Source organism: Plasmodium gaboni, chromosome 13, assembly GCF_001602025.1.
Source record: "Plasmodium gaboni strain SY75 chromosome 13, whole genome shotgun sequence".
Taxonomy (NCBI): Eukaryota; Apicomplexa; class Aconoidasida; order Haemosporida; family Plasmodiidae; genus Plasmodium; species Plasmodium gaboni.
The window spans coordinates 364,403-376,902 of record NC_031493.1 but is presented as its reverse complement, the minus strand read 5'-3'; the positions used below and the strand labels follow the sequence as shown (position 1 = coordinate 376,902).

Genomic DNA, 12,500 nt, shown 5'->3' with positions numbered 1-12,500 from the left:
TCATAATATAATAAAAAATAAAAAAGATGGATATTTTGATATATTTAGAAATATAGAAAAGAATATAATAAATAGTATAGATGTATATCCAGAAAAAATATTAAAAAGTATAAAATTTGGTAAAGAATCTAATGTAGAATGTTGTATATCATCATATAATAATGATTATTTAATTACAGGTTCATCTGATGGATTTATAGAAATATGGAATTGGGTAACTGGAGAATTAAATATAGATTTAGAATATCAAAAAAATAATAATTTAATGATGCATGATAATCCTATTGTAACTTTATGTGTAAGTAAAGATGATGAAATTTTATTAAGTGGTGATTCAAAAGGAATAATTAAAATATGGAGAATTAAAACAGGAATATGTTTAAAAATAATAAATGCACATAATGATACATTAACATCTATTCAATTTAATAATGATCAAACACAAATATTAACATCATCATATGATAAATCTGTAAAAGTATTCGGATTAAAATCTTTGAAATGTTTAAAAGAAATTAGAATACATGAAAATGCCATTGTGCACTCAGCTATTTACACATTAGATAATTCAAAAATTATATGTGGAACAGATGAAGGAAAAATATATATATATAATCAAAAAACATTAGAATGTTTATCTTCATATTATGTATATTTTAATAAAAAAGAAAATCTATTATTCCCACCAGTTAATAATATTATTCTAATCAATAAAAATCTAGAAGATCATATATTAGTATGTTCTAAATCACCTTATTGTTATATTATGAATATCAAAGGAAAAATTATTAAGACATATACAAATGTTATTGATAAAGACAAAGATCATGATTCACCATATTTTTTATATGCATCTATATCTCCAAATTTTAAATATGTATATTGTATAGCAGAAGATTATAATTTATATTGTTTTGATTATAATACATCCAAATTATTGAATCAAATCAAAATACATGATAAGGATATACTTGGAATTATACATCACAATAATCAAAACATTATGGCTTCTTGGTCTTTGGACGGAAATCTCAACATTATACAATGAAATGTTACCACGTTATATATATATAAATATATATATATATATATATATATATATATATTATATATCTATTCTTTTTTTTTGTAAACATAAATTGGCAAAGGTAAAAGTTTTATATATGCCATAGAAAAAAATAAGGAGAAAAAAAAAAAAAAAATAGGCGAATTAGGATATTTTATTATATTATTCTATCTTAAATTTTTTGTTAACTATAATATTAATATTATACCATATATATATATATATTATATATACTTTTTATAATTTGTATATTTTATTTTTGAAATTTTTTTTTTTTTTTTTTTTTGAGTGTTTTTTTTAATATTATAAAAATGTTGTTATTATTATACAGTGCATTATAATAATAAAAAGGAAAATATATAAATATATAAATATATAAATATATACATATATATATATATATATATATATTTATGAATACACACTTTTTTTTTTTTATTTTACATTTATAATGTTACTGTTTTATATAATTAACTTGATGTATTGTAATGGATCAAACGAAGACGCACACACAAAAAAAAAAAAAAATTAAACATAAATATAAATATAAATATATATATATATATATATATATATATATATATATATATATTTATTTATTTATTTATTTATTTATATCCTTTTGTGTGCATACATTTTGATTACTTTTCGATTATAATATTTTTACTTTTCATTTTTTGGTATATCTCCTCTGGCAATTGTTCTAATATATCATCACTATATTTATCTAACAATTTGAGTTTTTCTTGTTTTATGAGTTGTTCATATTTTTGTTGTTCTTCAATTAATTTTTCTTTTTCGATTTGTTCTTGTAGCCTTTCTTGTTTGATTGCTTCTTTTTTTTCTTGGAATGTTTGATATATTTCTTTTCTATATTTTAATAATTTCTCTTTTTTCTTTTGATCAGTATATTGATCTAATTTATCTAGTTTTATTTTTTCTTCTAATAATTGGATTTTTCTTTTTTCATCTTCTTGTTTTTCTGCTAATCTTTGTTGTTCTTTAAGTTGTATATCTTTTTCTAGTTGTTTGAGCATATCATTTTTAAGTTGTAATTTTTTTTCATTTTCTTTTAATTCTTTTTGTTTTTCTTTAAAATCATGTTCTTCTATATAAAGTTTATTTAATAATTCATCTAAAGTTTCTTTTTCTTTATTAACTAGATATTCTTTATATGCTAATTGATTAACAACTTTTTGTTTTTGCATATTTTTATCTTGTTTATTTTGTATATAGCTTTTCATTTTTTGTTCTTTTTGTTTAATATATTCTTGATTTTTTAATTCTTCTTCTTTATCTTTTTGTTTTTGTAATTCTTTTTGTTTATTTTTTAATTCGATTTGTTGTTGAAATTCTTTTAATAATTTTTTTTGTTTTAATAAATCTTCTTCTTTTTTTCTTTTTTCTTCTTCTTGATAATTTTTAACAATTTGTTCTACATGAGCTTTATCATCTAAATTGTCTGTATATTTGTTTTTTTTTTTTTTTAAGTTTTCTTTCATTTGTTCTTGTAATTCTTTTTTCGTATCCATAATTTTATTATAATTCATTTTTTTTTTAATATCATCTTCTTTATCTTCTTTTAGAAGAATATCTTGTAATTCTTTGTTAATTTTCTTATCTTCTTCAATTTTGGTTTTATTCTTTATAAGATTAGCTTCTTTTATTTGATTTTCTCTGTCTTTCAATATAGCTATTTCATCAAGTTTTCCTTTTAGTTTTTTATATTCTTCTTCATTTTGTAGAGTATATTCAATAGCTTTTTCTCTGAGAATCTTTTCTTCCTTTTCTTTTTCTTCAAGTTGTTTTTCATTTAATAATTGACACTGTTTAATTTTCTCTTCTTTTAATATCCTTTTATCATCAAATTCGTTCCTAGACATATTATCATTAAGTCTATTGTTATCATACATATTTTCATCTTCTTCAGCACATTCTCTCTTGGCATTTAACTTTTCTTTTTCATCTTCTTCTCTTTTGTTTTTAATAATATCAGCTTTCTCATCTGATATATTTTGTATCCTACTATAATTATCTAACTTTAGTTCGCTTCGAATTCTTTCTCGAGCATATTCGTTCTTCTGCTCCCTCTGAATCCTAGCATTAATAGAACGTTCATTGTGTTTTCTCATTTAAGTGTAGGCAAAATGAAAATATTCGTAAATATAAAATGATAATATAAAAAAATAATAATATTAAATAATATATTTTTTTTTTATGAATGACAAAATAAAATAATTTTTTTTTTACTTTATCTTGATGATTTGAATGTGTGTCTATAGAATATATAAATTACATAGGACCAAATTATTGCGAGAGAAATAATAAAGAAATTATAAAATAAAGAATATTTTTATAATTCCATATATCAAAATAAATAAATAAATCTATCACTATATATATATATATATATATATAGTGATAGATTTATTTTTAGAGATTTTTTCAATACCTAAATAATGATTATATGTAATGAAATACTTTGGAAATTATATAAATAAAAAAGAAAAAGAAAAAAAAATTAATAATAAATTAAATTTAATTCTCTATTCATATTTTTAGAACCGCAGAAATAATTTATCATTCTTTTATTTATTGAATCTGTCTTTTTTAAATAACGAAATTGAATATAAATATTAAATATATTATTGAGTTTTTTAAAACAGAAATTTATAATATAAATTAGCTAAAATATATATAACTTAATACACATAAATATATATATTATATATATGTTGGATAAATTGAATAATTTTTTTTTTTTTTTTTTTTTGTTAAACATTTCTTTTTATGATCTATTTTTTTTATAGAAAAATAATATATCCTATATATAAATATTTTTTTTTTTTTTTTTTTTTTGTTTTTAGGACCTTTCGTGGAATATTCACATTTTATTATGAATATAAAATAATTTTATTTATTACTTTTTATATATATATATATATATATAGAAAGATGTAAAAATAAAAAAATTTTTTATTTTGTCATTTTAATATTTCTCAAGTATATTTTGTTCTCCTATAATTTTTTGATAGCATGTATATAAGAATATACAACAATATAGCAAACCATAATAAATATATATATATTTATATATATGTATATAATTTATTTGTATATGTATTTTATCTATATATATATTATATATATATATATATATATATTATTATATTTATAATATAATATGTATGTAATATTTATTTTATTATATTATTATATATCTTTTAAAAAATAATTTTCATTTTTTAACATTTTAATAACATTTCATTTTAATATATATTTTTTCATTTTTTAAAATTGTTTATTTATATTTATAGAAATATATTTTAAAAATGTTTATATAAGATTTATTATTTTATTTTAAAAAGAACATCACTTTTAACTACAAATTTGTCCTTAAAATATATAATATATATATATATTATATATATATGTTTATTATATATATATATTATTATATGAAGGTTAAACATACATAATTTTTTATAAACAAAAATAAAAAATATATATAATATATATAATATATGTATTTATATATATACATATATATAAATATATAATGAATGGGAATCACATAAAACAGTTAAAGAAGTTATATCGTCATATATTGAATGAAGCTTCTAAATTTGAAAATATAAATTACAATGTTTACTTCACAAATAAGGTATACATAAAAACATGCATACATATATATATATATATATATATATATATATATATATATAATATATGTATGTATTATTTTTAATTTGTTGTGCTTTTCTAGTATTATATAAATATTAAAAAATATACATTATATTTGATATATATATATATATATATTTATATATTTATTTATATTTATATTTTTTATTTTTAGGCTAAAGAAAAGTTCAGGGAATTTTATAGCGATAACAATTTTGACTCAGACAAATTGAAAACATTTCAAAATGAATGTACTGACTACCTTAATATGCTTAAGAGACAAACCATAATTCATAATTTATATCATGTAGATAAACCTTTAGTTAATAAATAAAAAAAAAAAGAAAAAAAATAAAAAGAAAAAAAAATGTGCACGTTGTAATTTATAAGTATCTATTTTTTTTTTTTTGTAAAAGTAAATAAATAAATATATATATATATATATATATATATATACATATTTATATATATATGTAATATGTCTTATGTGAATTTTTAAATGAACAAAAAAAAAATTATAATAACCTTATAATATTTATAAAAAAATGTAACCATTTTATAAACAAAAAAACAAAAAAAAAATATTATTACATATAAAAATATTATTACATATAAACATATTATTACATATAAACATATTATTACATATAAAAATATTATTACTTATAAAAATATTATTACATATAAAAATATTATTACATATAAAAATATTATTACATATAAAAATATTATACAAATGACAAATTTTATATTATATAAACAAATAAATAATTGTAATATTTTTCATTTAAAATAACATAGGAACTGGGCAATAACCAATACCAGGAGCTGTCGGATTAGATATTATATAATTACCATTTTGATAATTTTCTTTTACTCCATATGGCCATGATGTTGATAATTGTGGTTTATATTCTTTAGGTAATCCATAATTTGAGGGAGGTTGTTCAATTTGATGTCTAGTATATCTAACTGTTTGTCCTTTTGAATTTTTAATTGGTCTGGGTCTATATTTGCCTTTCCATAATTTTTGTCTAATTAAAAATTTACATCTATCAGCATCAATAGCTGCTGCATTAATTGCTTTTGATCGATCTCTTGAATCGGGTATAGCAAATAAGATACATTTAATTTTTAATATATTACATGTATGTTTATATAATTCAAAATCTGTTTTATATAAATATTTCATAAGTTTTTGTCGTCTAGCTAATAAAATAGACATTGTTCTTTTTTTTGGATGATCTTTACAACGTTGAATTATATGTGCTCTTAAATTCAAAATTTTCTCTGTCAAACAACCTATTTGAACAGGTGCACTACCTACATCGAAAGGTCTTCTTTGTAATAATCTTCTAATATTTAATTTTTTAAATTTATGTATCTGTTTATTATTACCACAGTTTAAATGTAACATATTTATAATATTACGATTTAAATGTTTTATATCATCATATTGCCATAAACCTATATATCCATTAGGTATCTTATTTCGTTCAGCTAAAAAATCTCTTTCAGCTTTTAAATACCATTCTGTTTTCTGAGCATGTGTTTTCACAGCTGTAATTCCTGTATATCTATGGGCCTTAACTCTTGATTCGTATCTTTTTGACATTCTTAAAAAAAAAAAATCATATCCATTCTTATCCCAGTGAAATATCTTATTTTGTGCTTTATATATTTTATTAATAATATTCATTCTTTAAAATAATAATATTGCAAAAAAAAAAAAAAAATATATATATATATAAATGAATAAATATATATTATATATATATATATATATATATTTTTTTTTTTTTAGTTCAAAATAAAGATAAGCCCTTTATGTCATCTTCAAAATTTTCAAGTAAAATATATCTGAAGGGTTATTTTATCATTTTTCATGTGTAGCCATAAGAATCAAACAAAACATAAAAAATAAAAAATAAAAAATAAAAAAAAAAAATAAAAAATAAAATTATATATATGTATAAACGATTAATCATTAATATTATATAAATATATATATATATTTATTTATTTATTTATTTTATATATATAATATTCCAGTTACATATTTCTTATAAAAACTTTTAATATTATATATTTGTATGATAGTATAAACGTATATAATAAATATATATGCAATATATAATATATAATATTTAAAAAAATATTTTATAGATAATAAATATATTATTTATATAAATATAATTATATGTAGTATTTATGTTTTTAAAAAATTATCGAAGAATAAGTTTGCAAATGATCTAATCGATTCAGTTTTTTATTATAGAAAATAAAAATATTAAAAAAAAAAAAAAAAAAAAAAAAAAAAAAAAAAAAAATAAATTAGTACTTATATATTTTTATCATATCATATTTTATAATTTTCTTATGATGGTGTATTTTTTATTTATGTAACAATTTGAAATTGTTTTTAAAAATATAATTTATAATTAAATATTATATATATATATATATATATTATATATATTTATATTTTTCCAATTTATTTTACTAAATATTTGTTAAACCTTTTTGTATAAATAATTATTCTATTAAGCATAAAATTTCATGTTGTTTTATATAATTAAAAAAATTAAGATAAATAAAAATAATATATATATTATTATATTTATTTATTTAAATAACCTTTTAATATATAATGTCAGAGGAAAAGTTACAAGAAATATTTTGGTCTGTAGAAGAGCTAATTTATTTACATTATCAAAATGAAGATATATATGAAATTAAGAAAAAAGAAATTTTAGAATCGTTGTCAATATTATATAATAATAACAATAAAGATGATTTTAAAAATGCTAATGAATTATTAATTAGTGAGGTAGAAGAAGAAAATAAATTGAAGAATATCTTTTTTGAAAAGATGATAGAAGAATTTATTGATTTATTTAACGTTATAAAACTAATTAAAAATGGGAATCATAAAAAATGTATTATGCATCCATTTATTCAGAACATTTTTAATTATATAAAAGATATTTTTAATAATAAATGTATTGACAATATAGAAGATATTAAAAAAGAGATTTATAATTATATATTTATTGAAAAAAAGAAATATCAAGAAATGAAATATGATAGTAGTAGTAGTAATAATAATAATAATAATAATAATAAAAATAATATTTTTTTACACACTTGTTATATTTTCTTATATGAAATAAAAATATTATTATGTTGTTATATTTTCTTAAATATATTTGTTCAATATAACTGGACAGGTCCACCATTAAATTATGATATTAAAGATATAGATAATAATGATGAGGAAGATATTTATTTTAAAGAATTCATACATGCTATACATATAAAAAATAATAGAAAAATTTTAAATTCCTGTTTAATTTTTTTAACATTAGAAGGAGAAGAAATATATGAATATTGCGAATTAATAAATGCATTCTCATTATCTGTTATATTTTTAGGATTAGTAAATAATTATAATAACAAAACAGATAATAATATATTTTCTTTTTGTGAATATGATCATTTTAAAAGGTATGAACATAATGAAGACATGAATAAATCGATGAACACTCATGATGATAATGAAAATATAAATCATACAAATGGTGTTATTTATACATATGATGTTGATAATATGAAAAAAGTAGATGAAAAAGAAAATAACAACATCAATAATAATAATAATAATATGAATCATATGAAAAAAAAAAATTTTTATAATTGCAACAAATTATATGATCATTTAAAATTACTTTATTTTGTAAGAAGCAAATATTTATGGAGAGCAAGAATTTTTTTCATATGGCAAAGATTATTTACTTCAAGTAATGATTATTATTATTGTTTAAAAATTAATATTATTGATAAACCTATACAGATATTTAAAAATATAAAAATTTTACCACCTGATTTTGAATTAATTGAACAAGATGTAAATATAAATGAAATTTATGATATTTTATATAGTGTAAAAGAAAATTTAAAAGATGTTAAATATTGTAATTTATTTTATAATAATCATATGTCAAAACAATTTAAAATATATGTATTATCAAATTTTTCGATTTATTTAGCTTTTTATAATTATACAAGTGCTTATCAAAAAATATTAGATTTATTAACACAAATAAGTCATTTTCAATATTTCTTTACAGGTAGAATGGGGATAAAAAGAATGTATCAAAAAATACCAGCTACTATACTAGTATTAAAGACAAAGTTAGATGATCAGGAGGATAATACCTCTACCATATTAAAAGAAATTGAGCCTTTAAGTGAGTATGATATATTAAAGAGTGATTATCGCATTATTGATAACGATGAGCATAACGTTAATATATCCAATAATAATCAACATTTAAATATAAAAATAAATGATAATAATAATAATGATAAAGGTACAAACATATTTAATGAACATAATGAGTCTTTAAAAAGAGAAGATATAAATCTATTATCAAATAATAATAATAATTTGAATAATGATCAATATGAACAATTATCTCATGAAAAAAATCCACAAGGAGACTTAAAAGACACACATACATGTAATAATGAATTAGAAGATAAACAAATATTAAATGGATGTTATACTAATAATATAAATAATCATAAAATAAATCAAAATAACGACAATAGTAATAATAATTTTGAGTTATGTGATCATGATTCATCAAACGAAATTATTCAAGAAAAAAAATATATTTATGAATTTAAAGATGAAAAAATGATTAATATTGGTGAAGATTATGTTATAAAAAATAAGAAAAACGATAATAAAACAAATGATAATATAGACAATATATTGGAAGATCACAGTAAAGATGAAAATAAAGAAAGTCTTAAAAATTATATTGATGTAGAAAAAAATAAATCAAAAATAACCTGGAAATTAAAAGATTTTGATCCGGATACAGATATATTAGAAGAACCACATTTTGTTGATTCTCAAAATAATATTTTTAAAGTTTTATCTTTTCAAGAACAAATATGTTTGATCAATTATTGTTTTTCAATGATCAGATTTAATCCTCACTATGATGAAATAAAATTTGAGAAATTAAATGCGGTCATATCTAGATGTCTCAAGTGTTATGATGTCAATCCAAAGAATCCCCATTTGATAAAAGATAAAAATGATAATCAAAATAATAATAGTACAAAAAATATATTATGTAGTAATAATACAAAAAATATATTATGTAGTAATAATACAAAAAATATATTATGTAGTAGTAGTACAAATATTTCTAGTAATATGAATAATAATTTTTCTAATTATTGTTCTTCCTATGGAGATCAAAAATATGTATCTCTACAATTAAAATACCAGAATTGGCTATTACATTCTTGCATGTTATGGTTCAAATGTAAAGGAGAAACATTTCGATTTAAGACTGTTGACAGAGCTGCAGCTCAATTAAATGAACTACATAAAGAATGTTATGATATAATACCTGAATCTGTGGAAAGACTTAAATTTATATATGATGTATATTATCCTACAACGTGGGAAATGAAAAAGGAAATAGGTTCTGTAATGATAAAAATAGGATCAGTTGTAACAGCATTTAATATTTTTAAAGATTTAAAATTATGGGAAGAAGCCATTTCTTGTTTAATTCAAGCAGATAGAAAAGAAGAAGCAAGAGAATTATTAGATGATTTATTAAAAAAGAAAAAAAGTCCATGCTTGTTATGTTTATATGGATTAATAGAGAAACAAAGAGCTCTAAACTATTATATTGAAGCATGGGAAGTTTCAAATTTTAAATATGCAAAGGCAGCTAGATTAATTGGGAAATATTATTATGAAAAAGAAATGTATGAAAAATGTAGTGAATATTTAGAAAAAGCTTTAGAATTATCTCCGCTATTTCCAGAAATTTGGTTTATATTAGGTTGTTCATATATGAAAATCGAAAATTTCGATGAATCTATAAAAGCATTTACACGCATGATTAGTATGACTAATGATAATTCATGCAAATCATATGGTAATTTAGCTTACTTATATATGAAAAAGGGAACATATAAAGCAGCTAAAATATGTATTAATCAAGCTGTTAAAGTGAATAATAATGAATGGAAATATTGGGACACTTATTTAAAATTATCTATTTTACAAAATGATATAGATAGTTTTTGTTTAGCTTTAAGAATGATATGTCAAGTTAATCAAGTTAAACAAATACAACCATGGGTATTTGATTATATATCTGATGTAATAGTAAAAGATAAACCTACTTTAATTCAAAATAAAAATGGACTAGCTTATCTAGATAAAATTATTACAACTATGGAACATTTGTCTCAATATATAACAGAATTGGATACATTCTGGAATGCCTATTCCTTTTTTCTTTTTATAAAGGGAAAATTTTTAGATTCATTTGAGGCAAAAATTAAGGAAATACGATCAATAGAGGTACAGCAAAAAAAAAAATATATATATATGAATATATATATGAATATATATATGTATGTATATATATATATGAATATATATATGTATGTATATATATATATATATATATATATGTATATATGTTTATATTTACATTTTATGTATATAATAATTTTTTTTTTTTTTTTCTCCTTTATTGTAGAGTATAATACAAAAATGCAATAACGAAAAGTTAGTTGATGCGTTGATTTCGAAGATAGTGGTTGCCACAAAATTTCTTTATCACTTGATAAACTCACATGACGTTGGCGAAAAAAAAGGGTAAGCTAATATATATATATAATATATATATGTTTGCTTATATATATATATATATATATTTTAATTTTACATTTATTTATTTATTTATTTATTTTATATTTTTAGAACGTGTTTGTACCAACTAAAGAGCCTTGTCGAATCAACCTTAAATCATTACAAAAACCTTAGTAGTGAGAACTTACAAGAGTTATCACAAATAAAGAACATTTTAAATTAATCTATATAAAATATGTTTTTTTATATTATAACTTAAAAACACACTTTAAATTTCTTATATATATATGTGTGTGCAAATATGAAAATATATTTTGTGTACAATGAGAAACATTTTGTCACTTAAAATATTAATGGTACTATAATATAAGTGTGTGTATGTGTTTTATTATTATTTTATTTTTTTTTTTTTGTTAACTCTAATAATATATTTAAAGGTTTTAATATTTATAAAATGACATTAATTTTTTACTTATAATAATAATAAAAAAGCTACATGCGCAAAAATATAATTTTGGAGGATTTTTTTGTACAAAATTTTTAAATATATTTAATGTTTTTATATAACTGTGTTTATAAATTTTCCTTAGTTGAAAAAAGAAAAAAAATATATATATTATATATGTAATAGTTATAAATATATAGGACTTTTTTTTTAATGTAAAACTCTTTATCTTGTTATATAATTCACAAATAAATGCTATATTATGTATATTTTTATTCAAATTAGCATGAAAAAAATAATAAAAGAAAGGAAATAAAAAAAGAAAAAAAAAAAGAAAAAAAAAAAAAAATATATTTCTTAATTTTAAAAATACATGAACACAGCAAGGAAATATATTTTAAAAAGCTATTTTTTTTTTTTTTTTTTTTTTTTTTTTTCGCTAGTTTCAAAATATTTTAATATATATATATATATATATATTTATGTGTATATAAATAGGACGTTGTAAATTTTATAGCTGTTGTTGTTTCATAAAATTATCCAAAAGGGGAAAATTTTAAAAAAAAATTTAAAAAAATTTTTTCCCTTTCTTTTTTTTTTTTTTTTTT

General features: G+C 18.2%; 5 protein-coding genes across 5 annotated transcripts in view; 3 read left to right on the top strand and 2 right to left on the bottom strand.

The window, feature by feature from the left end:
* PGSY75_1311200 (putative alternative splicing regulator) overlaps positions 1-1,048 on the top strand; it is a gene marked incomplete at both ends in the record, with an annotated part of 1,578 nt that extends 530 nt beyond the window's left edge. The window contains one exon of the mRNA XM_018787176.1: positions 1-1,048. This exon is cut by the window's left edge and continues 530 nt beyond it. Coding sequence (XP_018639918.1) covers positions 1-1,048 — 1,048 coding nt within the window.
* Positions 1,049-1,707: 659 nt separating this feature from the next.
* On the bottom strand, positions 1,708-3,198 carry PGSY75_1311100 (hypothetical protein; the record flags this gene model as incomplete). The annotated part of the gene is made up of 1 exon (XM_018787175.1): positions 1,708-3,198. One exon carries the CDS (start codon positions 3,196-3,198, stop codon positions 1,708-1,710), a length of 1,491 nt encoding a protein of 496 aa, XP_018639917.1.
* A 1,427-nt stretch (positions 3,199-4,625) lies between these two features.
* PGSY75_1311000 (putative protein ISD11) lies at positions 4,626-5,084 on the top strand (the record flags this gene model as incomplete). The annotated part of the gene is made up of 2 exons (XM_018787174.1): positions 4,626-4,730; positions 4,926-5,084. 2 exons carry the CDS (start codon positions 4,626-4,628, stop codon positions 5,082-5,084), a joined length of 264 nt encoding a protein of 87 aa, XP_018639916.1.
* A 453-nt stretch (positions 5,085-5,537) lies between these two features.
* Positions 5,538-6,449, bottom strand: PGSY75_1310900 (putative mitochondrial ribosomal protein S15 precursor; the record flags this gene model as incomplete). Its single annotated transcript, XM_018787173.1, has 1 exon — positions 5,538-6,449. The coding sequence occupies one exon, from the start codon at positions 6,447-6,449 to the stop codon at positions 5,538-5,540; it is 912 nt and encodes a 303-aa protein (XP_018639915.1).
* Positions 6,450-7,400: 951 nt separating this feature from the next.
* On the top strand, positions 7,401-11,670 carry PGSY75_1310800 (hypothetical protein; the record flags this gene model as incomplete). The annotated part of the gene is made up of 3 exons (XM_018787172.1): positions 7,401-11,153; positions 11,335-11,453; positions 11,559-11,670. 3 exons carry the CDS (start codon positions 7,401-7,403, stop codon positions 11,668-11,670), a joined length of 3,984 nt encoding a protein of 1,327 aa, XP_018639914.1.
* Positions 11,671-12,500: the final 830 nt, after the last annotated feature.